We start from the raw sequence: 26,727 nt of genomic DNA, 5'->3' as shown, positions 1-26,727 counted from the left end.
CACGTCTGATATTTTACTAGGGAGCTGTTACCATTCCAAAGATTTGATGGCAAATCGACACAAGTTTCAAATATATTTCCCAATGACAAGTTTCCATTTTATTCTCTCAAGCTTGCATAGCAAGATTCTGTCTGTCCTTCACTCTCATCCTTCCCTCCCCCCTCCGATCATGAATTTAAAAAGCCAGCAAAAACTAAGGAAAGGGGAAAAATCTCCTATTTGAGGTCTCAAAGGCCCATAATCTACATGAGGATGTGGCACATGAACGGTTATGAATTTCAGAACAGTTGCTTACTTTTGTTTAATTTATTTTAAATTGTCATTTATCTTCTCTCTCAAATGAACATCTGAATACCAAATAAGATTAAAAACTTAAAAACCTTTTTGCACCAACAGTGTCCCGTTTACCTCATTGGCAAGCTTTTCAGCACGATCAAAATAATTAGTTTCCATCAGTCCAAAGGAGTATATGCCTTTCACATAGCTAAACAAAAGGAAAACTCAATTTAGAATTAGGAGGATAAAGCTAGTATTGCAAAGCACATTAAAAAATTTCAATACAAAATAATTCTTCCACTGCATGTATTAATACCGAGTAGTGGGAAAAGGAGAAAGTACACAGAATCTGATTTTTTTCCCTACAAAAAGTTAGCATATTGAGGAAATGCCCCACTTTCTCTTTCCCAACATACCTAGAGTGGGAAGATATATGTATTCATGTCTTGTGCTAACTACAAAAAAAAAATAAAAAAAAAATCACACAGAACTTTGTGAGATGCAGAGTATTTTCAAGAAATCAAGTACAGTATGTTTACAATATCCAGTGCATATAATTCCAAAGTATAATGCTGCGGATATTGTATCGTTTTCCCAATTTAATATATTTTGAAGTGAAAAAGACTTTACAGAGAGGAAAAAAGGGTACTTTATGTCTGGGTAACGTAGCAGTTTTCTTTCCCATTGTTCTACTGAAGCTCTGCAAAGTATAATAAAATAGATACCAGTGCTTATTCCCAGACAAAAAGGAATCATTAAGATGCATTTTATTAATTACTTACACTCATATCAGAATACTGTAGTTAGTCAGAGCAAAAGCTTGAAATTGTTTATGAAAAACAAACATTGGACATCTCAACAAGTCAGAAATCGCTGTTCTTCAGAGAACCCTTACTCTGCCTACCATGCTGTGTGTTATCCACATGACATTGTTGGGTTCTCATGCTAGATACATCAAGTACTGTCAAAGTTTTCTCAGCTCTTTGTCCACTTTCTGGAGGGTACTCACTGCAACTAAATGCAGTGGGTCTTTGTGCAGAAAGAAGAGGACAGGGCTCCTTTAAGGTCCCTACTGTATTTGGGTTATGAGGAAGGGGAAACAGGAACAGACTTACACGACTGGAGCAAATGGAGGAACAGGAACTGGCCAGATTTGGGGGAGCAGAGTGCACAAACCCCCCAGAAAAGGGGAAGGTATCTATACCCTGTGCATTCCAGAAGGATCTCTCTCCTCAGTCACTGACCAGCAGCACTCACCCTCCCATCTATGGGATCAGAGTAGGACCAGATTTTGTACGATTTGCTGTAGACATTGCACTTGTCGCTTTTTCTCTTTTGGGGCTGGGAAAGAATTATACCCTCACTGCCAGATTGGCTGAGGCATGGTGGGGGTTTTTCTCCTTCCTCACAGCAGGTCAAAGAGCCGGTGGGACAGGTAAGGAGTCAAATGTCAAATATAGTAGGTAGCAGATGTGGCAGGAGTCCAGTGCAGGTACTCGTTACAGAGGGATGAACCTGATGAACCGGAGTTGGAAGTAGACCTAAGGGAAGGCATAGCTCAGGAAGCTGGGTAAGGGGTACTTGGGGCTCCTAAGGTCTGCAACAGAAGGGAGACAACACCCCCTTTTTTCCAACTCCTCTTAACCCTCATATGAGGGGAAGGTAGTAGAGGCTCAGCAACAGACTTGGAAGGGAAAAGGCTGACAGCCACCCTCCCAAACAGGCAGAAACAATTAACAATGGCCTGAACAATTTATTCCCATATATTCCCAGATATGTAAAGCAAATAAAGTTGTGGCCTAATTAAACCACATCCATAGCACCTTGTCTTTCTTGCTGCATTGCTGAGGCAACAAAGTAAGTTTGTTTTGGAGGAAGAGATACAATATGCAGGTCACAAAGTTGTATTCATACAGCTTATAGTGTCAGGGCAAGAGCTGGTTGCTTATGGATTCTTTGTATATCTACCTCCATATGTCAACCTGTGTATCCACTTACAAATTTATCTCTGCACTCAGCTCTAAATTTCTTTTATAATTCAAAGTTAAAATCCTTTCATGAGTTTAACGTTAGTAGCCTTTTTTGCCTTTCAAGAGTTTGAATTTTTTGTTTAAAAAAAACCCCAAACCTGTTCTAAAGCATGTTTGATAAGTAACTGATATGTCAACATATTTAGATTATCTTGCATTAATTCCAGAAGACCAAACCAGATAATCCTGCAACATTTCATGAAGCACTAGAAGTTTTAGATGGGTGCAGCACAGCAGCCCTCTTCCTGAGAGAGATGGGTCAGCATGCACACTTAGTTATTAAGTTAGGCAGCAAGCAGGCTGAACTAAACTTCCTCATTGCACAAGTCTTTTTAGGAAAATCCCAATTCTTATTTCAGAACAACAGTCTGGCAGTCCAAATTAAAACCAGGTCCCACAGCTGCATTTTCCTCTCCCAGTTCTGCTTCCTTCTTGTAAAGTGTTGCAACTTAGCTGTAAATTCTTTTGAGTAAAGACCATGGATACAAAACTGGCCCAACAGAAGTCAATGGGAGTTTTGCCATTGACGTTATTAGGGCCAGAATTTCACTCCATGTCTTCATATATCATTTGTGACATTTTTGAGTACTATAAATTAATCATCATCATCAACCCATTCAGCCAAAATCTCAGTTAAAAACAAACAACTGACCAGTGAGTCAATAGGAATGCAAAAAAAAGTTCATTCTTATACGCATATTTTTGAAGTCAAGGGTGGTTAGTTGGCACTCCCTTATCTGTCCTCAGGCAGCGATTGCAGGAATAATCAGGAAAAGTTTGCAACAGCCTCACACGTTGCTGACCAGAAGATCCTGAACTTATGCAAACCAGAGGTGGCGATCCACAGATCCCTGAAGATCCACTCTTGCATACCTACTAAGAGGAATATCAGGTGTCCAGTAAGGATAAACACGGGCAACAGAGTCTCGCATCTGTGTTTGACGTCCCATGTAAAGGTAAGTGGCCTGGGCAAATTTGAGTGCTAGTATGTCAGTTGGATGGTCCCGTAGAATTTGATCCCACACATCACAAGCTTTGGGAAAACGCCTAGAGAGAAGAAAAAATATTAATCATTGACAGAGTCAGCAAGACCTAACTGTCTCAGTCTAACATTTTTAAACTTCTACTACTCCAGCAAATGTAAGTGAAAAACGTAACAAGAAGTGACAATTTCCTAGCTTGCAGGAATTTTTCTTAATTTATAATATACACAATTGTTATACTGTCTTCACAGAGTACTTTCTACACAATCATGTATATGGCATTCTTTGTTACTAGTAATGCACTGTAACAGAAGAGAGTATGAATTACCTTTTGGCCTGATCTTGAATTTTGAGCCACATGGGAAGATCCTCACACCTGCAGAGAGACTCACAGAAGTTCCTCACAGGTGCAGGGGTCCCGCCATGAAAACTGAACTTGTGGGGTCAGAGCTTTAGTGATTTCATTACTAACCTTTGTTATCAAATATTAGCATAAAAGTATTTTCATATTGACAGAAAGCAAATAACCAAAACTAATAGCGTGCAATATTTTTGACAGGATATGCAAGCTCAATATATTTCTGTAAATGCTCAAATCCCCAAAGTCCTAATTTTCTGGGAGTGCTTCCAACTATGTATCATCTCTCTTTTTTAGAGGAAATAGCTTGCGGGGCGGGGGGCCGGGGCTATAAAAAGAAGAATAGGAAAAGACTGCTGCAGCCCTAGCTCCATGGGATGCTATGCTCAAGTTTCAGCATAACCAAAGATTTACCCTCGAGTGATTTTAGTTTTAAAAAGTTAGTCCATTATTGGAATAATGGTAGGTTTTAAAATACAGAATGCTTAAAACTAATTAAGTTTAGAATGCTGGCACCATAACAATAATTTGTATTATGATATTGCTTGTTATTTAGCACAGTGATGCATACAGTCACTCAAGAGGACTGAAAGATGCCAAGACAACAATAAAAATGAAAACAAAATGGCCACATGCAACCACACTATACACATTTTAATGATAAAACCCTCTCCACCTCTTTTTCCTTAAAAACCAACCGCTTACCCACTGGCAAACATGTCAAGTGCAGAAACATGTAGCTTCTCTCTCTCAGTCAGGGGCTGCGATTCTGAAAGTGCCACCATCTTTTTCATCGCACTGTCCAGCTTTTTGTCTAACCTCACTGAAGTTCCAGTGCCAATCAGAACCAAGCCATTAGCAATCACGTGTCCCATTGCTGAAGAAAGCAGCATCGATAAACATTAGACACTAAGAATTGCAAGTAATTTAACAGGTGCAGAAGCTCTAGGATAAACTATAGAGAGAAGTTTAAATGAGAGCCAGAGGCAGTAGTGCTAGAGACTGGTTAGGATCCCAATGGAAAGCCCAGGCACCTTAAGGTACATCCACATGGCAATGTAAGCCCAGACTCAGGCTTGAGCCCAATCCCCCTTCCATCTGCACACAAATCTCTCAGACTCAGGTTTGCACTTAGGATCCTAGGAGCCTGCAGGGGTGAAGGCCCTGCCCCAAGTCAAGCCAAGAGTCAGGGTTCCAACTCTTGCTTTGTGATGTAAATGCAGCCTCTGGACTCGGGTCCTGAGAGTCCACCAAAAGTATCCCACAATCCTTTTGGCCAACTTCCTTTGTCTCTTCTATCCCAAGAATCTCCAATCAACTGCAGGGAAATGGAAGTAACTCTTCTAAGTTTAGTGCAGCAGCTCGGTGTCAACCTTTAATACTTCCACTGTCTTCTGAACACCACGCTGCAAACACACCATCAAAGAGCCTTCTGTATTTGCTGACCAGGAGAAGCCTTTTGCAAAGCATGATGCTTCATGGTCACAGAAGCGCAGCCAGATTCTAGTAAATCCGTGGCGCGAGGCCAGCAAAGCAGTGGACTTTAGTAAGAGTACAAGGAATGACCATACATACCAGCAAATAGAGAAGAAGCTGGCAGTGTTGCAAATTTACCAAACCAGTGACCAGTGCAGGGAGCAGATTAAGCGGCTCAAGACTGAGTACAGGAAAACCAGGGATCACACCTCGGGCAACATGCCTGTTTTATGAGGAGTTTGACCGGGTGCTGGGCACTGTGCTGAGCACAGAGCCAGCGGTGGTGCATGATGAAGTGGTCAGCTGGGATGGCACCCGGCTGACCCCAGAATCCAGCATGATGACTGATGGGAGCCAGCAGCAAGCGCCGAGTGAGGTCAGCAAAGTGACTGTGTTGCTGAAACTGTTCCCAGAGGAGGATTTTGGGCAGAACACCAGCAGCACATCCTGGGGCCATATTTGGATGACTTGTTTGATGCACCTCTGAGGAACAGTCCACTGTGGAGCCTGCAGGAGCCACAGAAGAGATAGAAGCCTGCACTGAGCTATGTGAGACAATAACCCTCTGTGTCTTGTCCTGTGCCAGGCCCCTTGACTTCCATTGACTGCAGTACCTCCACAGCTTGCCCACAGTGTGGCAGAAGCCTGGGCCAACGTACCTTCATGGACCATTCCAAGTGGAAGCATTTCTGTGACAAACTTATGGTTGAAGTTCTAAACAGGGACAACAAGCAGGTCCAGTAACAAAGACAGGGGGACTTACAGCTAGAGGAAAAGTATGGTGAGCGGCAAGAGGAAAGGCTCAAGCTTGTTGCATATCTTGAGGACAGGGTTTCAGCATGAGACCAAGCACTTGCTTCACAGTCCCTGGAATAGGAACAGCAGCTAAGAGAGGAGGACAGAGCTCAGCAGAAAGAATTGTCTGAACAATTTATATCGCTAATGGCTGCAAGAATATTGGGTCCTGCTGCATTACCTGCACCATGGCATGAGTCCCATGCATGGTACCCTGTGATGCAGTCCAAAAAGAGCTTGAAAAACTCCATGGCTGGTTGGCTCATGCAAACTTGCTCCCTGCAGCTCTCTATATTTACCCACGCAGCATTCTCCACCCCCAGCACAAAGGGCACGGCAAACAAGGAAAAGAGGATGCGCAACAGGGGTGGGGGGTAGAGGACACGCAATGGTAGAGAGTTTCAGTCGCGTATATGGTTTCCCTTTTTGTACGTTTTCATGCCCTTTTATATTTTTATTTTTTCTGCAAGGTTCTGTTACTGATGTGGTAATGGCAACCGGCCTGCTTGGCAATGGGCGAATACTGTACTTTTCTAATACATGCTTATAAATAAAGCTTTTTATTTAATCAATATAGTTTATTGCTAGCACTACATCACATACTATGTGTATTTAACATAATAAAAGTAAACACATAATCAGGGACAATTAGGAACTAGCAGGCAAACACTACTACATCAATTTGAGGTTCACCATTTTCCCCGCCATTCATTTTTTCCCTGTCAAGTGGTCACTTTCTTTCATTAATCCTATCATTCTCATCAGCCAGCAGGAGACTGCATAGCAAGCATTGCCTCCTCCAGTCCCAAAGCATATCACCATCCTCAATAAGATCGAGATCCAAATCCAAGCATGTACCACCAATTTACTATTCATTTTAGGAATTACATTTCATAGTTCATTTGAAGTATATTTTTTCAGCCCATTTCTCATGTTTGCCTTTTAAAAGAGATTGTCCTAAAGGGAAGAAAAAGGGCTATCTTGTAGAACATAAATAAAAAAAACAGTATATTTTCAGGACCCAGCCCTTATGCTTTTGCATGTGATACTCCTGGGGGAATTCTGTACCATATTCATACCTTCCACACTGATTTCTTGGCTCCCATGCAGAAAAATGGGGAAGCCAAGAAATCTGTGGGGAAGCACATGCCCCTTCCATGGCAGCCTGGTTGCATCTGCTGCGGAGAGACATTAAGCGGGTGCGGCTGGGCACATGCCTGCATGGGAAGGAGTGAGAGAGACTCACTCTGTCCCTCTCTTCTTTATTGCTGCATCCTAAGTCTGGAGCCCTAGGGCTGTGTGAAGCAGGCTCTGTCCCTGAGGGAGAGCAGAAAGGTAACAACTAAGCAGGCAGGGTGCTAATATTCCCATTGTTAGTTAATTGTTTCCATTCTTAGTCATTAAGGCTCCTTCACCTTGCCAGAGTACTGTAAAGGAGCCTTACTGTAAATGACAGTAACGGAATCCTCAACTAGGAAGAGCTGTGTGCTTTCTTGTTTTTCTCCTGTGCCAGAGAGGCACAATGGGGTTAGATTACAAATCAGGATCTATTTTATTTATCCCTTAAAAAAAAATGCAGGATAATGGTTAGCAAAACTGTATGACTTTCATGTGTGAAAGTCTGAGCAGTTTAAAGTGACTTTCTACTTTACAGAACACCAAACACCAAATTAAAAGTAATGTAACTTAAATGAAAATCCAGGATTATAACTGGAATGCAGGGTACCGGTTACCAAGTATTTGTAACTTAACTTTCATGTGTTTAAGAAATGCTGAACAGTGATTTTTTTCAGTATGGTAGTTTAAATAAATTACCAAAATAAGTGAAACTGGCATGATTATACTGCATTATTTTAACAAATAAAATATGTAGAATTTTGCATTTTTGGCACAGAATTCCACTACGAGTAATATGAAATAAGTTAACCATATAAAATTACTGTACTGTATGTTCAGCCTCAGTGATAACCATTAAAAAGGTATACTTACTAAAAGTTGGATCTGCTGCTAGTAACTTGGAGAGAGATCCTTCAATGCCTCCTAGACTCTTATCATTGGTCCATGTGACATACTATAATAAAGAGTGAAATTGACTAGAAATTAGGATAAATTAAGTTTGATTTCATTGTCCCAACTGAGTGAACTCAAAAGTAGCAAGATAAATGGGAACAGTGAGACTAAATTTTTTCAGATATAATTATCTAAAATGTCATCAATAAATGAAGGAATCTGTTTCTTAAAAATACATTGTTTAACTTGACTCTCTCCACTTAATTAATAAAAAGGGTAAATAATTCAAAAATCAACTGCCACAAAGTCTATTTTATGCTTGTCAGTCCCTTCAATGCATGTTTTATCAAAACTCTTCCATACCTGAGTCAGTGTAGCATCAAACATTTTGCAGGCCTCATTACTAGTAGTGGATAGGACAAGTCCAGTATCCTGCCAAGCCTATATAAAAAACAAGATATGAGTATGCAGTGCTGTCATAGAGGTGTTGGTCCCAGGATATTAGCACCTTTTCCAGACTGAAGAAGAGCTCTGTGTAGTTCAAAAGCTTGTCTCTCTCACCAACAGAAGATAGTACAATAAAACATGTCACCTCACCCACCTTATCTCTCTAAACAAGATGTGAGACGGTTTACTGAATACAGATTTTCCAGATATCATAGATTCATAGGTTCTTGGACTGGAAGGGACCTCAAGAGGTCATCAAGTCCAGTCCCCTGCCCTCATGGCAGGACCAAATACTGTCTAGACCATCCCGGATAGACATTTATCTAACCTACTCTTAAATATCTCCAGAGATGGAGATTCCACAACCTCCCTAGGCAATTTATTCCAGTGTTTAACTACCCTGACAGTTAGGAACTTTTTCCTAATGTCCAACCTAAATCTCCCTTGCTGCAGTTTAAGCCCATTGCTTCTTGTTCTATCATTAGAGGCTAAGGTGAACAAGTTTTCTCCCTCCTCCTGATGACACCCTTTTAGATACCTGAAAACTGCTATCATGTCCCCTCTCAGTCTTCTCTTTTCCAAACTAAATAAACCAAATTCTTTCAGCCTTCCTTCATAGGTCATGTTCTCAAGACCTTTAATCATTCTTGTTGCTCTTCTCTGGACCCTCTCCAATTTCTCCACATCTTTCTTGAAATGCGGTGCCCAGAACTGGACACAATACTCCAGTTGAGGCCTAACCAGCGCAGAGTAGAGCAGAAGAATGACTTCTTATGTCTTGTTTACAACACACTTGTTAATGCATCCCAGAATCATGTTTGCTTTTTTTGCAACAGTATCACACTGTTGACTCATATTTAGCTTCTGGTCCACTATGACCCCTAGATCGCTTTCTGCCATACTCCTTCCTATGTATGTGTGAAACTAATTCTTCCTTCCTAAGTGGAGCACTTTGCATTTGTCTTTATTGAACTTCATCCGGTTTACCTCAGACCATTTCTCCAATTTGTCCAGATCATTTTGAATTTTGACCCTGTCCTCCAAAGCAGTTGCAATCCCTCCCAGTTTGGTATCGTCCGCAAACTTAATAAGCGTACTTTCTATGCCAACATCTAAGTCGTTGATGAAGATATTGAACAGAGCCGGTCCCAAAACAGACCCCTGCGGAACCCCACTTGTTATACCTTTCCAGCAGGATTGGGAGCCATTAATAACCACTCTCTGAGTACGGTTATCCAGCCAGTTATGCACCCACCTTATAGTAGCCCCATCTAAATTATATTTGCCTAGTTTATCGATAAGAATATCATGCGAGACCGTATCAAATGCCTTACTAAAGTCTAGGTATACCACATCCACCACTTCTCCCACATCCACCGCTTCTCCCTTATCCACAAGACTCATTATCCTACCATGTAAGCTGAGGTATAAGAATTGAAAGAAGGTTATCGGCAATTTCGTTACATCTACTTAAAAAAGTTTACAAGACAATCTGAGAAGCTATGTGAGGCTTTCATTCAACTGAAATTATATTTGAGGAATCCTCTTAATGGGGATAGAAAGGATGGAATGGTAGTGGTGGAAGAAAGACAAGGCAAATTGCACAATAATATGGAAGATCCAGATATGCTATGGGTTTTGTAATTTTAGGATCAGTCTCTCTTTAACCTTCAATTGTATACTAGTCCCATCTCTTCAGATATACCCCCTTCAAAATGGTTACGTGGCAAAATAAATCCTTGCTTTGCTTCCTATCAAACCAATACCACCAGTGACACTGGGAGCCCAAATTATCTGCTGGCATAAATCCATGGAAATCAACTGTGTTATGCCAGCAAAATATTTGACCTAAGGATTAATTTATAGGACTAGTATGGATATTTGATAAGGCTAAAATATAACAATAAACACTGAAAGAATTATGCTGTTCACAATTTTACACACAGATTATATAACAGCCTCATTCTATAAACTCCATGGCAAACATCTCATTGTGATAACAGAGGTTTCAGATCCACCAGGGTGATATATAAGCAGAAAGATTAAAATAAGACCTTTTATTAGCTGGATGGATGAGGTGATGTATGTTTTACACAATAGGGTGGTTGGCTGTGGTGAACTGCTCATGAATGTCCTCAGGGCTATTCCTAAAACAATCCCAATAGTCAAATGAGAAATCTAACGATAACTCCTAATTTGCCATCATATTGCCCATGCAACCTTAATTCTGCTCCCCTGTGCATATACATACAGTCTTTAATTACATAATATTTCTTTTACACAGGATGGATGCACAAAGAGGTGGAATGAAGGTTGGATGGGAAACCTTAAATCTCATTTCCTAACTTTCAAGTGCTTGACTTTGCCACCTAAACAATATTTTTAAACTTTATATCCAAAAAGCTCTCTAAATACACAGACCACTTCCCACTCTCTCTTTCTATACTCAATACTGGTATCACTATTAAGACTACAAGCTTCTATGGGCAGAGATTCATGTTAGCACATATTAACCACTGCATAATGCTAGGCACACTTAAGAGCTACACCAGGGGTAGGCAACCTATGGCACGGGTGCCGAAGTCGGCACATGAGCTGATTTTCAGTGGCACTCACTCTGCCTGGGTCCTGGCCACCGGTCCGGGGGGGGCTCTGCATTTTAATTTAATTTTAAATGAAGCTTCTTAAACATTTTGAAACCTTATTTACTTTACATACAACAATAGTTTAGTTATATATTATAGACTTAAAGAAAGAAACCTTCTAAAAAGGTTAAAATGTATTACTGGCACGCAAAACCTTAAATTAGAGTGAATAAATTAAGACCCGGCACAGCATTTCTGAAAAGTTGCCAACCCCTGAGCAACATAAATAATAACTACAGTCAAACTCAGTTTTTCTTCCATTACACAGAAATTACAGAAAATACAGATGGAGCCATTTAATAGATTTTCCTGCTAATGGAAGAATATTCCTTATATATTTTGCAGTTTTTTTACCTAGCCTCATTTTACAGTCTAAAATATTTTCTGATTCTAACCATGAACTCAAGTGTGGAAATTTGAAGCAATTGGCAGGGACATGTATTTTAATTAACAATGTCAAAGGTTTCCTCAGTGTGATTGGATTAAAGATCACATGCAAGTAATTTAAGTAAATTGAGCATTCAAATTACAGGTCTACAAAAACTATACTGGAATCCAAATTTACAGCTTTTGTTTAGTATTTGTACTATTTACAGAAATATGGCAAAAAAAACACCAGCAACAAAGAAAGGAAAAGAGGTAAGTAGGCTGTATAACTCTGTATACATATTGATAGTAAGACTCTGCCTGCACTAGCCTTGTTTCTGAAAAATATTCCAGTGCTTCTAATGCTAACTCCACATAGGGTGACCAGACAGCAAATTTGAAAAATGGGGACAGGGGATGGGAGGTAATAAGAGCGTATATAAAAAAAAAGACCCAAAAATCGGGACATCTGGTCACCCTAACTGCACAGGCGGTACCAAGCATTGGAATACTGGAGTAGAAGAGGTACCCTTGGCAGACAGCATTACATCTATCCTGTTATGTAGATCTCTCTGGGCTTTGTCTGCACTAGTGCTTCCATCATTGTTAACACTGGGAGAGCTGTTTCTGAGTTAGCAATGGCAGGAAGCTTTTTAGAAAGCAGGATGGTGTGGACAGTGCTTATGGGGAGAAGCAGAGACTAGTAGAACTGCTATAAGTTGTACTGCCAGCTATAAACTTTGTATGGAGCAATAGCTCAAACAGGGAAAGGGGGTCTGAGCCTCCTCTCCCTTTCCAGCTTTCCACTATATGCTGAAAACTTCAGCCTGTTTCACTCTCCTCTATTTCCCATTTTAGATATGGTGCTTGATCATTCACATTTCCCTCCACCCCCACCCCAGCTGGACAGGACACAAATAAAATTTTTCACCCAAATATCTCAAAACATTTCACACACACAGGTAGCAATAGAGAGCATCCCTGTGATTCTTTGCACTGTTGTAGCCATGTTGGCCCCAGAATATTAGCCAGACAAGGTGACTGAGGTAATATCTTTTATTGGACCAACTTCTACTGGTGAAACATGCAAGCTTTTGAGCTACAGAGAGCTGAAGAAGAGCTCTATGTAGCTCAGGGGTGGGCAAATTTTTTGGACCGAGGACCACATCTGGGAACAGAAATTGTATGGCGCGCTATGAATGCTCACAAAATTGGGGTGGGGGTGAGAGCTCTGGCTGGAGGTGCAGGCTCTGGGGTGGGGCTGGGGATGAGGAGTTTGGGGTGCAGGAAGGTGCTCTGGGCTAGGGCCGAGGGGTTCAGAGGGTGGCAGGGGGATTAGGGCTGGGGCAGGGGGTTGGGGCATGGGAAGAGGCTCAGGGGTGCAGGCTCCAAGCAGTGCTTACCTCAAGCGGCCCCCAGAAGCAGCGGCATGTCCCTTTTCTGGCTCCTACATGAAAGCGCGGCCAAGTGACTCTGCACGCTGCCCCATCTACAGGCACCATCCCTGCAGCTCCCATTGAAGCACCAGATGGGGGCACTGGAGAACACAGGAGCCAGAGTGGGGCCATGCCACGGTTTGTGGGGCCTGTGTGGAGCAGCCCCAAACCCTGCAGCCCAGCTGGAGCACCAGAGCGGGGCAAGTCCCAGGCCACACTCCCCAGCAGGAGCTCACAGGCCAGATCCGACTGGCGGGCTGTAGTTTGTCCACCCCTGATGTAGCTGGACACCACCAGAAGTCAGTCCACTGAAAGATACGACTTCACCCCCTGGTGTGTCTAGCAGCCCTGTGAGACAGATGTACTGTATGTTATCCTCCACTTTAAGCCAGGGAGCCTGAGGCACGGAGAGGTGAAGTGCTTGCAGAAGGCAGGCTGGGACCCAGGAGCCTGACTCCTAGGGGAAAGTCACCACCACAAAACCCCTGTGTCTGCGGAAAGCAAACGGCCGCTCGGATTCATGGTCTGTAAGATCAGGCGGGACAATCGCCTGTCGGGAGGCTCGAGGTTTACTGGGCACTGCCCGCGACTGGAACCAGACTGAGCCGCCGCTCCAGGTCCCGTCCAGCTCCATGTTAGTGCGGGTGCGGCCGGGGGTAGGTTGTTGTGGGGAAGGGGACCACGAACCTGCCCCACGAACTGCCCCTGGGAGGAGAAACACCCCCCACCCGCCAGCCCATCGCAGCGCGCGGGCCCCAGGGCAGCGGCGGCGGCGGCGGCTGCTCCCCCTCACCTTGCAGTCTCTCAGCGGCACCATGTTCCCGGCCCCTTCTCTGCCCTTGTGCTGCGGGGCGGGGCGGGGCCGGGCTCGCCCCCCGCAGGGAGACACCTCCCCGGGCGGGGCCGGGCACGGGCGACGCCGTCTCGGCTGAGCGGATAGCGGCCCCTGGGGCCAGAGCGCAGCGCCGCCAGCCGGCTGTGGGAGAGCTCGGCCCGGCCCGGCGCCCCAGATCGGGGAAGGGAGGAATTTGGGCGCCACATAAAAGGCGGGGGGCGGGGACAGGCCGGCACCGGGGGGATCCCGGCAGTGCCGGGGCGCGAGGGATTCCAGGCTGCGCAGCGGCTGCACGGTGGCAGTTGGAGACCGTTGGGAGATGTCCGTTCCCGGGCCAAGGATCTCCCCTTGGCCCCGCCACCACCACCATGTCCCCGCTGCTCCTCCGCAGCCTCCTCCTGTCGCTCCTCGGCTGCTGCGGTTCCCCGGGCCGGGCTGCTGCGGCCCCCCCGCGCTTCCAGCTCCCGCCACTGCTGGTCACCTGCTCGGACCCGCACGGGCGTGTGTATCGGCGCCAGGACAATGAGGTCTGGGCCTCGTGCCTGTGGGATGGTCCCATCGAGCTGCGTTATACGCGGGCCCCGGGAGCAGTGTCACCAGCCCAGGAAGGAGCGACACAACTGCCACCCCCACCGCGCTGCCGCTGGTACCGGGACTCAATCTGGGTGCAGGACACGTCTCGCTGGTCAGGCAGGGCAGTGCTGGGGCCAGGCCTGGCTGGGGGGGGCCCTGCTCCACCCTGGGCCTCAACCCACATCACGGTACAGTGTGCATCGGCCTCGTGTGCTGTGCCTACGTGTCTGCACCGCAACCTGAGTATCGAGGTGTCTGGGCAGGATGTGCGGCTCTTCCTGCTTTGGCCACCGGAACCCCCCATCCTCGAATGGCAGCCCGTGCAGCTGGGCTGGTGTGCACGCCTCAAGAGCTCACGCTGGCGCTACCGCTTCAGCAGCCGCGGGGGCAGCCCTGCTGCACTCCTCATTCCTAGCAACCAGCACCACAAGCTGCTCCCACCCGCTGCCTACCCAAGAGCTGAATTGCACCAGGTCTGTGCCTCCTACTACAGCTACCGCCTGACCGTGCACTATACCCGCCGTGGTCTCTACATTGCCTCAGTCAGCATGGAGCAGGGGCCTCGGATCAGCCTCAGCCTCACCCTGAGGGTGGAGCCAGCTCTGTTGCATGTCCTCAGTGCCCACTCTAAGTTGTTTAGCCTTCCTTACCAGCACCTCAGCCTCTCTTGGAGCCTACAGCCCCTTGGCCCCAGGACACTGGCATATAGGCTGCTGGACATGCAGGGGACGGAGGGCTGGTCAGCCTCCTATAATCCTTATGCTTTGCGGAGCAACTTCTGTGCTGACTCCATGCCCCGGCAGGCTAGTGAAATGGCGCTGGCCAGCATCTACTTCCATGTTGATCGAGAGTGGTTTGGAGATCTAGCAGGGGAGCTGAGTTTCTCCAATGCTACACTGGGCCTGACAGTGAACAATGAAACTTCCACCTACCTCACCCTTAATGCCCAGAAGACCAAGACTGGCACTTATATTTTTAGCCGCAACCATGGACTTTATTACACCACCCAAGCAAACAATGCCAGTGTCCTTGATGACGGCGTCAGCACCCATTATATATTCTTCCAGCAGCAGAGCCTTTCCTTCTTGCTCACTATTGAGTTTGTGAAATTGCAATGGTACAAGTTCAACATGCACTTGTATCTGAACCGGAAAGGCGCCCTGTTCAGGTCTCTAGTGGAGAGAGATATAGAAGTCCACATTTTCAACAGTGGTCCTTCTTTTTTGCGGAGTTTGATCTACATTGTGTGGTTTATTCCTGTGCAACATCCGATGCTGCAGTGTGAGTGGACCTTCAACCTGCAGTTGTTTGGGTCAAGAAAAGAGTACCTCATCCAGAACAATACTTATACTTACGATGATCATGTCAGAAATGCAGCCCACTTTGTCCGTCGCTCTGTTTTACCTTTTAATCCTGCCCTATACACAGGATTTGTGGCAAAAGTGAATTGTACCAGAAGTGGACTTACACCTGCTGTTTTAAAAGTCACAGTCAACACTTATGCTTCAAAGGTCATGGAGTCACTGGTATCTTGTCAGAAAAAACCTTGTTTCATAGAGCGTTTGAGAATCCAGAAGCCTGATCTTGTTTACCCCATCATACGTACTAAAAAAGGGTTACAACTTATCCTGTATGCCAAGTTGCAAGTAAACTGCACAGATCTTGTACGTACTGAAACAATCTGGAAAATCTATGGTGTTCAGAATGTCACAACTATTCCAGACTGGACAAAACCTTTAAATCCACCCCTCATCTGGAGAAGACATATGCTCATTTTACAAATTCCTAGCTTTAGTTTAGATTATGGCTTGTATCTCTTTAATTTCTCTGTTAAAATAACTGCATCTGAGGGTGTTGTGGAAGGCTCAGATACAGTTTTTGTTCAGATTGAGAAGAGTGACCTGGTGGCAGTCATTGCTGGAGGCACTTTCCGGACAGTGGGTTTTTCTGATAATTGGACTCTGGATGGATCTACTTCCTCTGACCCTGATTCATTGGACCGATTAGAGGGGCTCACATTTATGTGGTACTGTACAAAACGTGTATCAGATTATGTAAACATGACAGTGAGTACAAATGGGACCTGTCATCCAAGCCAGGTAGATTTGAAATGGATAAAGTTTTCTGCTCCTACTCAGACTGTTTTGCCAGAAACCCTTCAAGGAAATACTGTGTACTATTTTCGTTTGGTTATTCAAAAGGATAACAGAAAGAGTTATGCTGACCAAACCATAAGTGTGCGGCCTGGATCTCCACCTGTTCTGAATGTTACATGCATTGAAAATTGTGGTAAAATTGTAATTCCAACAGATAGATTTACATTGTCTGGAAAATGCCTAAACTGTAGAATGACTAGTCGACCAGTCTATCACTGGTCACTTTTTTCAGGAAGTTTCACTGAAGTAAAATTTGATTGGGCTTCCAAAACTTCAACAGGGAAGTCTAGTGCATACCTGTCTATACATGCTTTGACTTTTATGAATATTGCAGACCAGTCATACACTCTTCTCCTAAAAATAACCACTTGGGGTGGTAGGTCATCAACCTACAGGTACTCATTTTATGTAAATTCTCCACCTAGGATTGGAAAGTGTACTGTCAATCCAACCACGGGTGTTGCATTCCTGACAAAATTCATAGTTCAGTGTAGTGGATTTTCAGATAAAAATTTACCTCTTACGTACAAAGTAATAGCAGCCTCAGATTTATTGAAAAGCAGTAGAATAACTTCTTTAGAGGAGAATACATTGGGGACAATAGTGTATTTTGGCTATCAGCCTAAAACTCCTCCATCTTTTCTCCCCATTGGTCTACCATATAAGAAGTATACTTTGACAATCTATGTTCAAGTGTATGATTCCCTTGGGGCATTTTCCCAAGTAGCTTTACACACAACAGTGCAGGATCCAGCCAAAAGTAGACCGCCAGATATTATGCTCAATGAACTGCTTGCTTTAACCAGTGGATCAAATGCACCAATGACATCTTTGCTTCAAATTGGAGATTATTTAAATGTAGGCTATTTGGTTTATATGGTTGCCTCAATTTTAAATGATATTAAAACTGCACCAACTATCCAGGTGTCTAAGGCTGAATTTAGGGAAAGCCTTCTTAATCAGTCTTTGATTATTCCTACTACCAACGTAATGGAAGTAAATCAAGTAGTTGCTTGTATTTCTGAATTAACACAGGAAGTCACTGAAGTAAGTAGAGCGTCACAACAGCTTGCCATTCAAAAACTGAAAGAAGTGAGTGAAGCACTAAAAAGATTCAGGGATAAAAGCCTTGGATCTGAACAAATAGAGCTTCTGAGCACTGGCATACTAACAGGCCTGTCCAATGTCCTGAAAGCTTCTCTTTTAGACCTCAGCAATGTCAATGTGCATGCAGTTAAACAAACCTTCTCTGTCATGGAGACTTTAGCAGAAATAGTCTTACAAGGCAAAGTCCCTGGAGAAAATGAAACTGTAATGGAGGCCAAAAGCTGGAACATTAATTTACAGAAAGATGAAAAGTGGGATGTCACAAATACTTTCTCCGCCAAAAAAGACTGCAAGAATTGCTTTTATCCAACACTGAAGCAGGAGGATCATTCAGAATTGCCAGTAGATGCTGTGATTGCCACTGTATTTTATGAGTTTGAAGAGAACCCCTTCCCTTGGTTGGCATATAGGTCAGATATTGTAACAACAGTCACTGGGTTCAAAATGACAGGAACCAAGGTGAACGGTGACATAATAGGGATCATGCCTGCAGTAGCAGAAGTGATTATTGCTAGAAGAGACAAGAAGTCTGCAGCTTTTAAATTGACAATAGGGCCTGATAAAACCCTCCCAAAAACAACTGGAGGATTTAGTTTTGAAGTGGACAGAAACTCCAAGGATATATTTATCCAGATTTTGACTAAATTAAAAGTTTCTTTCAGGTTATTTATATACTTAGGTGTTAATGTCACCCACACCTCTCCTATAGCTTCTTTTTTTGCTTCTCACAATGAGCCTGCAGTTGCAAGTGGGAATAAGTCAAATAACATAGATTGTGCGATTAAGGCTCCTTATGTTATCTGTCTCCCACAGTCACTGCTGAGGGCCACAGCCCCAGGCAGTGGGACAGATAAATGGAACATTTCCATTATCTTGCAATCACAATCTATTGTAAGGTCCGAAAACAACAGATTGGTGAGCATATCCCTTTTTAATGCTGTCTGCTTAGACCTAGATGGAGTGCAGAGTCAGTGGAAAGAAGGTACGTGCGTTCTTGGCCCTCTTACCAGCTGGCAAAGGGTACATTGCATCTGCAAGGTGAAGCAGCGCACAAAGGGAACAGCAAGCCGCACCATCCCCAGTTCCTCCAAATTCGATATCAAGTTCTTGGCGTCTAAAGTATTTGTGGTCCCCAACGCAGTGGATCTGAAAAAATCCCTTTTAGCAAAAATACACAAAAACATGGTGACCCTCTTAACAGTGCTTTTCATTTTTTTAGTCTATTTTCTCCTAGCTCTCTGGGCCCTGAGAAAAGACCGGACTGATAAAGTTAGCAGGGACAAAGTTATAGTCCTGCAAGACAATGACCCCTTTGATAAAGTGTGCTACTTGGTCACTTTATACACAGGCAGTCGCTTGGGAGCTGGAACCACAGCAGATGTTTTTCTCCAACTCATAGGCCAAAATGGCACCAGTAACGTGCATCACTTACGGCACCTGAATTATCCATCATTCATTCGAGGAGGCATTAATACTTTTCTGCTAACTACCAAGAATGATTTAGGAGACATTTATTCCCTTAGGGTCTGGCACAATAAAGGAGGTTCTTCTCCTGACTGGTTCTTAAGTAGAGTAAAAGTTGAAAATATGTATACTAAAGAGTTCTGGCTGTTTATTTGCAGGAAATGGCTTGCTCTTGATAAGGATGATCACTTACTAGAAAGGACATTTGTTGTTACACACCCAAGAGTACCTTTGGCCAAAATGGATTATTTTTTAATAAATATTGCCAATGACCTCGTAGATAGTCACATATGGTTATCTGTTTTTGCTCAGGTTGTCACTGGCTCTTTCAACAGACTCCAAAGATTATCTTGCTGTTTAGCAGTACTGTTGTGTACCCTGCTTATTAACATTATGTTCTTTAATGCCGACAAAAATAAAGAAGTTGTTTCAATACACTTACGATATTTGATATCAATAATAATAGGAATTGAAAGTGCTTTGGTTACCATCCCTGTGCAAATGATTATAACTGCCTTGTTTAAGTATTCACAGAAGGAGCCTTCTCCACATGGTGCAGCTCAGAATCACCCAAAGGAAAGTTCACCCTTCATGTCTGGAAACCTTAGGAACTGGAGGGAACGCCTGCAAAAATGGTACCTTACAGAAGCTTCTACACAATCTGTGAGTAGCAATACTCTAGAGAACTGTTCCAATGCTAATGATTCATATAGTTTGCAGTATTTTGATAAGAAAAGAAAGCAAAGAACACCAAAAATGTGGAGTAATTGCACAATCTCTGAGGGTGCTGCAAATGCAATTGCAGCAGAGGAGGAGAATGCAGCTGATACTTCAACTGCAGAGGCTAAAGCACAACAAACCCAACCGCCAAACTCCAATTTCAGTAATAATTATGCAGAAGAAAAGGATGACAGCATTCAGAAAGAAAGAAAACCACTAAACATCCCCTTCATGCTCTTTCGCAAAAGGCCACAGATAACTTTTTGTTGGTGGTGTGTCTATGTCTCTTGGACATTGGTCATAGCTGTAGCGGGGGTGTCATCATTTTTCATCGTATTATATGGTCTGTCCTATGGCTACAAAACATCATTAGAGTGGCTTTTAGCATCAACAACTTCATTTTTTGAGAGTGTGCTGCTTCTTCAAACCCTAAAAATCATTCTTTTCTCAGCCCTGGGTACAGTTTATCCAAAGTACTGTGAAAACATCCCATGGTCAACCAGGGATAATTTCCTTGAGATTAGGTTGGATGAAATTACTATGGATGCAGATGAGATGAGAGAGATGCACTATGAAATTATCAGACTCAGAGGCACTAAGCAGTATCAGCCCTTAGAAGAGGATGAAATCACAATCATGAGGAAAAGAGAGAAAATTAAAAGCAAAGTTTTCATCTTCCTCAAAGACATTGTCAGTCACTTTGTCTTTTTAACCCTAGTATTAAACATTGCCTACTCCACAGAAAACACCAACAGCTTTTACTACAATCAATTTATTCATAAACGATTCTCTCTCAAGCTCTCCAACGTGGATAAACTAGAACACATTTACTTGTGGGTGAATAATGTCTTTTTGCCTTTGATCCACAATAACCACCAACCAACTTTTCTTTCTGACAGCTGGTCCAAAATCCTAGGTTTGCCAAGGATGAGGCAAGTAAGAGCGAAAAGTACTGAGAAAAAATGTTTCCATCCTCACAGCTTTGTAAATAAATTTGTGATCAGTAAAAGCCATTGTCTTCATAAATATGGCAGTGACCCTGAAGAGAGAGGACACTATGCTGGGTCCTGGACAAAGGTTGCCAACAGATCTGTTACTAGTGACATCGTCAACTATGTAGGGTTTACGTACCAGTCAAACAGAAATCAGTGGGTGTATTAATCATATGGAGAATTATACACATATGGACCAGGGGGATACACTTTTTACTTCTTCCCTGCAGAACAGTGGCCTAATTCAACCAAAAGGCTGAATGTTTTACAAAATAGCAATTGGCTTGATGAAGAGACATGGGCTGTGATTATTGAACTAACTACATTTAACCCAGATGTGCATTTATTTTGCAGCATCTCAGTCATATTTGAAGTTTCTCATTTGGGGCTTATAAACACAAGCTTGTCAGTACATTCTTTCACACTCCCAATTTTCCAGCAGCAAAGTAGAACACAAATTTTTGTGTTTATAATTGTTCTTGCTTTTCTCCTCATTTATATCGTGGATGAAATTCACATCATACGCCAAGAAAGGACAAAGTATATTAAAAATGTTTCCAACTTAATCAATTTTGGTCTAAAGTCGGTGTTTGTCTTTTTTGTTTTCCTGCAAGTCATTAAATTTAAAATGGGGGCTGATATAGTAAAGTTTTACTTACTTAATCCAAATGATTTCATTCCTTTCCATACAGTTTCTCATGTAGATCAGACCTTGAGGATAATTATGGGCTTTTTGGCATTTCTCATAGTTTTGAAAACTCTCAGGTATTCCAGATTCTTTTATGATGTGCGTCTGGCACAAAGATCCATCCTGGCAGCTCTTCCTGGAATCTGTTCTATGGCACTTGTGGTGGCAGTGTACTTTTTTGTATACATGGCTTTTGGCTACCTAGTGTTTGGCCAACATGAATGGAATTATAATAATATGATTCATTCAGCTCAAACTGTCTTCTCCTATTGTGTTTCAGCTTTTAAGGACACTGCTTTTACATCCAACCGGTTGCTGGGTGGTCTTTTCCTAGCTTCCTTTATGCTGGTGATGATCTGTGTCTTGATCAATTTATTTCAAGCTGTGATTATGTCTGCCTATGAGGATATGAAACAACCTGTATATGAAGAACCATCTGATGAAGCAGAGGTGATTACTTTTCTAGTTCATAAGATCAGAAGGATATGGTATTTTATCACCTGTAGGACACCATCAGCAAGTGATCCAGATCTTTTCAATAGCATACTGTATGGGCAAGCTCAGAGGTATAGCCACCGACACTTAGGGCTAAAGACCAAAAAAATAAACGGCAAGAAAATGGTTTATCTTGTCATATGAGTAATGCAGGTTTTTATGTGCAATAAGAATGATTTTTAAAGAACAGTATAATAACAACAATAATAATTTATCCTCTAATATATCCCAAATCAGTGCTCATAAATATTCTGAGTTAACTTGTGACATTAGGGAATTCTCAACATACAGCCATTCACTATTGGTCCTCCTCAGATTTACCTCAGAATCCTTTGAGACAGTTTCCATAGTATTTTAAATTAGGCATCAGTTCCTATAACATTTCATAGGCAGCAGGTCAGGACTCAGTTCAACAGTGGCCTGGGACAACAAGCCAGCTGCAAATGGCTGAGCAAATCTACTATAATGGAAGACTAGAAATGGACAGGGAGCAGGTTCATGGCATGTATACCCCTGCTTAGAAACTGCTGGTAAGGCTTCTTCATGAATCATAACCTAAAGGATGAGAAATGTTACATTGAAAGAAAAGATAGGAGAATTTATAATGATTTGTTTTGGCAAGCAAAAAAACTGTTTCAAAACTACATTTCTCTAATAAAGACAATTTAAATACAATACTATAAGGTTCTTAAAAGAATCAGTAAATACCTTTGACCTATACAATTTGTTGTGTATTCAGACTGTGCATATAGTGGAATTCTGGTATATTTTGCTACTTTGTTTGCATATTGGTTAATATGTTAAGTTTTACTAAGTAATGAATGTCAGATAAAAGAGTACAGGCAAGAAGAAAGGACTTGTTTTATCACATCAAGCATTATTAAATGTATAGACCTTTGTTAGAAAAAAATGTATTTTCTATCCCTGTGACTCGTTTGCTGTACAAAACTGATGTACAACAGATCCCCTCTCCCTCAATTCTAACGGTATGTGTTTTCATTGTATGTTCATCTTTTGCATGGAAACATTCTCCTTAGCTGAGTCCCTGTTTATCTAATAAATTCCAGGTTCCCCCTTCTGTTCAGAAAAGTGGGGTTTTACTATATTAAGCTTCTGACATTATTGTATATTCACAGAGTATTTTTGATGTGAGTCAATCACACAGTATTGTGGGAACACATTTTATACAAGTTTATGTTTTAAATGTGTATCTTATCATAAACATTCAGGAATAAACCAATCTTTAAAAACGTCCTTAGAACATGTGGCTATTTCTTACCAATATAACGGCCACACATACCAAATTCTGTTAGTAATTGGCATTGAATACTGTTTCAAATGTCATCCTTTGAACGGATAGTTTGATAGATCTTCTGGATGCATCTACAGCAAATGCATATATATGTAACTCAATCTAGAGGCATGACTATAGCATTCTCTCTTTTCTCCTCAGGGGTATGGGTTCTGTGTTCACCTATCAGGGCGCCTGGTACCTCCACCAAAGGAAACTCCTTCTAGTGCTGAGAACATAGAAGGCCTGGCCCTTGTAAAATATTCATCACCCAATCTCATACACAGGAATGTTACAGCACCAAAAAAACCCCTATCAATTCCCAGAGTGATAAAACAGTAACAGGGGCTTTATTAGGTATTGGAAATTCAGGATAGGGGAAAATGGAAAAAACAGATTGGGATAAGAAAAGACAAAATTAATAATACATAAATTCTACCTCCCGTCCAACATTTACAGCCAGTATGTACCATACTGCTCCCTTCCAGCACGTGCCTAGGCAAATAGTGAGTTTAGGTGCAGTCTCTGATGGGTGGTGCAGCACTGAAATCAGTAGCCATCTTAAAAGACAATATCAAACTAAATAAACAAGGGTATTCTTATAAATATCCACACCAAGGATCATCCTTGTGACTCTCTGGATTCAAAAGTGCAGTTAGGCTGGCTCTTGGTAGCCTCACTGTGACTCTCTTCTCAGTCTTTTGGGTTTTTGGTCTCTGCTGCAATGACACTGTTCAATGTCCCAGAAATTCCATAAGAGCTCAAAGTCTCTCCTTGGGTAGGAATGTGGAGGGTAGAAGGGTCCTCCCCAGCTGAATAGCTCCTTTCCTGCTACACTCCAAACACAGCACACTGAAAGTGAAGTCAGACCCTTTATTCTGAGTCCTGGCTCATGATTATTCCCAGTAGTATTGCCAGCTGTGTTCTGTTTCTGCCCTGGACCTTAGGCAATCTGGGAAACAGAGTCCTTAGCCTCTGCCACCATTACTGCTGTAGTTCAGGGGTGAGTCCCTTAGAGGCTGAGTGTGGTATCTCAGGAGCAACCCCTCAAAAGACAGTACACCGTCCCCTACATCAGAAAACTTGAGGTCCCCATCAAGAACTTAATTAAAAACATTTAAAATAATACATAATAAAACATCAATACAAACAAACACAATGTCTTACTAAAACCCAAGGACAACATAGAGGTCTTCCCAATACTGGACAGTACACTCCTGATACCCACTTAAGAAGCATCTGAAGAAGCCCTTTGGAGGAGACACTAGCAGAATCCTAGGTTAACTTTTTACCATAGGTTTCACCTTTCATCCAGAGTATCTGGATACAGCTGGATTTTCAGCAGCAGTAGGCATGCATTCCCCACTTCAGGATCCATGTATGGGTCCACAACTTCTCCCTCAGTGGGGCTCTTCCTCTGTAACCATAGCCATATCTTCTGGATTTTGTAGTGGAAAGAACAGTTCTGCCAAAGGGTTAACTAATCTATAGTGGTATCAGGATTAGATCAATCAGATATGGAGATTTTGTTCAAACTGGGACTTTAGTTTCATCATAAAACTTGACCCTTATAAACATCATCAGGTTGATGTGCTCATAAACCATTTCCCCACATGGGAAACTACAATCACTATCAGTACATGAAACAACTAACTCTTCAGCTGTAGCTGAATACACTATATCAGGAGATGATGCAGTAACACTCTCTTGTCGTTATTTCTTCTCATAGTGACAGGAATTCTTTTGACAGATGTTTTTGGTACAGGGTTACTGCTTGGGGTAAGTTGTCTAACCGATAGCAAATGGTTCCTGTGCAGAGTCTTGATAGATTCTCTCCCATTCTCAGACCAAACTTTATAAACAGGTAGGTCTGGAAACTTTTGAACGATGACAGAGGTGTCAGACTTCCATCAATCTGCAATTTTATGTTTTCCTAGGAGTCCAAAATTCCTTATTAAGATCCAATTCCCCGGTTGCAGGGCATGATCTCTTATTTGGGAATCATAGCAGGCCTTGTTAGATTCTCTGCATTTTCTTATGGCACCTGTCGCTGGTTTATAGGCCTCCTTCAATAGCTCTTACTCAATTGACATACTAAAGACATGTCTACGAGTAAATTCCATCAGCTGACACCATGACGCACAAATCAACCAGAAGTCTGGCTTCTCTTCCAAATATTAAGTAACAGACAATATCCTGTAGACTCATTTTTTTGTACAGTTATAGGCATGCATCAGAAAGCTGATGTGCTGACTCCATTTGGGTTTTTGGTTAGGACTTTATGTGCCCAGACATGTTTAATGATGTTCTGTTAAATCTCTGCACCCGAAGGTCTCTTTGGTGATGATATGGTGTGGTTCTGGATTTCCTCACAACCACCATTTGCAATGGTTCTTTAATAAACTTACTCTTGAATTCTGTTCTTTGATCTGAATGGATTCTACAAGGCAATTATAGCATACAAAGAACTTTTCCCACCATACCTTAGCAATAGTAGTGGATTCCTGGTGGGGAAAGCCTGGATGTATCAGGTGACATGATCCATTACCACAAGTATGTTTCCTTGTTCTTAGTACCACTTTCCACACTTAAACAGTCCATGTATAAAAGACCACTGCTGGTGACGTTAACCAAAGAGGTAGATTTCTTTGGCAATGTCATCCTGTGTAGACATCTAAAATAAGCCTTGCAATGCTTTCTCACATAATTAGCCATACATGGCCAACAGAACTGGGATTTCACTAAGTCAAGTGTCTTGTCCACTCACAGCTCTCCCATTTCTTCATGGAGGGAATGTAGGACAATCCTCCTAAACTTAACCAGAAGCACTAGCTATTTCTTCGGGGCTGTTGAACATTGACTTGTGCAACATAACAGACCATTTATGGGGGTAAGCCTACTCCATTATCTTAAAGGGTGCATCTTGGTGAGAAGACTACTGACATCTCTGGTTTTCCCTTTTCTAGAGCATAAATAAAGTCTCTTAAACTGTGGTCCATTTTTTGACTTCTCAGAGTAGACGTGCTTAGCTGCAGTAAAGAAGTCATGTCCAGATGGGTGAAATGGGCATAAATGATAGGGATAACTTCTGGACAGACTCCCAGCTAGTCACACAGCCTTTACCCCAGAGGCAGGAATCTAGTGTGTCCTGTTCTGAGCCAGAACATCCAGATCAGTGTTCTTCGAATTGGAACAGTACTGAAGACTGAAGTCCTAAGGAGACAAGCCTGAAAACCATCAGCGCCCTATAGCATCAAACTTAGCTGATGTTAACACGTCTGTGGCATTACTCCTCATATTCTTCACAGAAATATAGTTATTATATTAATATGGCATAACTAAGACATACTTTAAGGCACTGGCTTCCTAAACCAGAGCTTGTGGGTTCAAGTCCTACCTGGGGTGAAAAACTACTTCTTTGAGGGGAGGGATAGCTCAGTGGTTTGCACATTGGCCTGCTAAACCCAGGGTTGTGAGTTAAATCCTTGAGGGGGGTCACTTAAGGATTTGGGGGAAAAATCAGTACTTGGTCCTGGTGGTGAAGGTAGGGGGCTGGACTTAATAACCCTTCAGGGTACCTTCAA

General features: G+C 42.6%; 3 protein-coding genes across 4 annotated transcripts in view; 1 reads left to right on the top strand and 2 right to left on the bottom strand.

The window, feature by feature from the left end:
- LOC116823220 (tetratricopeptide repeat protein 38-like) overlaps nucleotides 1-13,689 on the bottom strand; it is a 30,953-nt gene extending 17,264 nt beyond the window's left edge. For both annotated transcript variants that reach the window (XM_032777646.2, XM_032777656.2), the window contains exons 1-6: nucleotides 13,616-13,689; nucleotides 8,292-8,369; nucleotides 7,908-7,989; nucleotides 4,353-4,524; nucleotides 3,180-3,353; nucleotides 409-484 (exon numbers count right to left, since the gene is read on the bottom strand). In XM_032777646.2, coding sequence (XP_032633537.1) covers nucleotides 409-484; nucleotides 3,180-3,353; nucleotides 4,353-4,524; nucleotides 7,908-7,989; nucleotides 8,292-8,369; nucleotides 13,616-13,639 — 606 coding nt within the window. In that variant the 5' untranslated portion in view covers nucleotides 13,640-13,689. The remainder of the gene's footprint in view (nucleotides 1-408; nucleotides 485-3,179; nucleotides 3,354-4,352; nucleotides 4,525-7,907; nucleotides 7,990-8,291; nucleotides 8,370-13,615) is intronic.
- The window catches only part of LOC116823213 (tetratricopeptide repeat protein 38-like), a 115,993-nt gene extending 102,271 nt beyond the window's left edge, over nucleotides 1-13,722 (bottom strand). Inside the window, exon 1 of the mRNA XM_075070497.1 lies at nucleotides 13,712-13,722. The gene's annotated coding sequence lies outside the window, so the exon portion shown is untranslated. The remainder of the gene's footprint in view (nucleotides 1-13,711) is intronic.
- Nucleotides 13,723-14,000: 278 nt separating this feature from the next.
- PKDREJ (polycystin family receptor for egg jelly) lies at nucleotides 14,001-23,016 on the top strand. The gene is given in 1 exon segment (XM_032777585.2): nucleotides 14,001-23,016. A coding segment is annotated over 1 exon segment (7,971 nt). The 5' UTR covers nucleotides 14,001-14,025; the 3' UTR covers nucleotides 21,997-23,016.
- Nucleotides 23,017-26,727: the final 3,711 nt, after the last annotated feature.

This window comes from Chelonoidis abingdonii, chromosome 1 (genome assembly GCF_003597395.2).
Source record: "Chelonoidis abingdonii isolate Lonesome George chromosome 1, CheloAbing_2.0, whole genome shotgun sequence".
Lineage (NCBI taxonomy): Eukaryota > Metazoa > Chordata > Testudines > Testudinidae > Chelonoidis > Chelonoidis abingdonii.
Note: the sequence above shows the minus strand (reverse complement) of the source record. Positions and strands in the feature narration are given on the sequence as shown.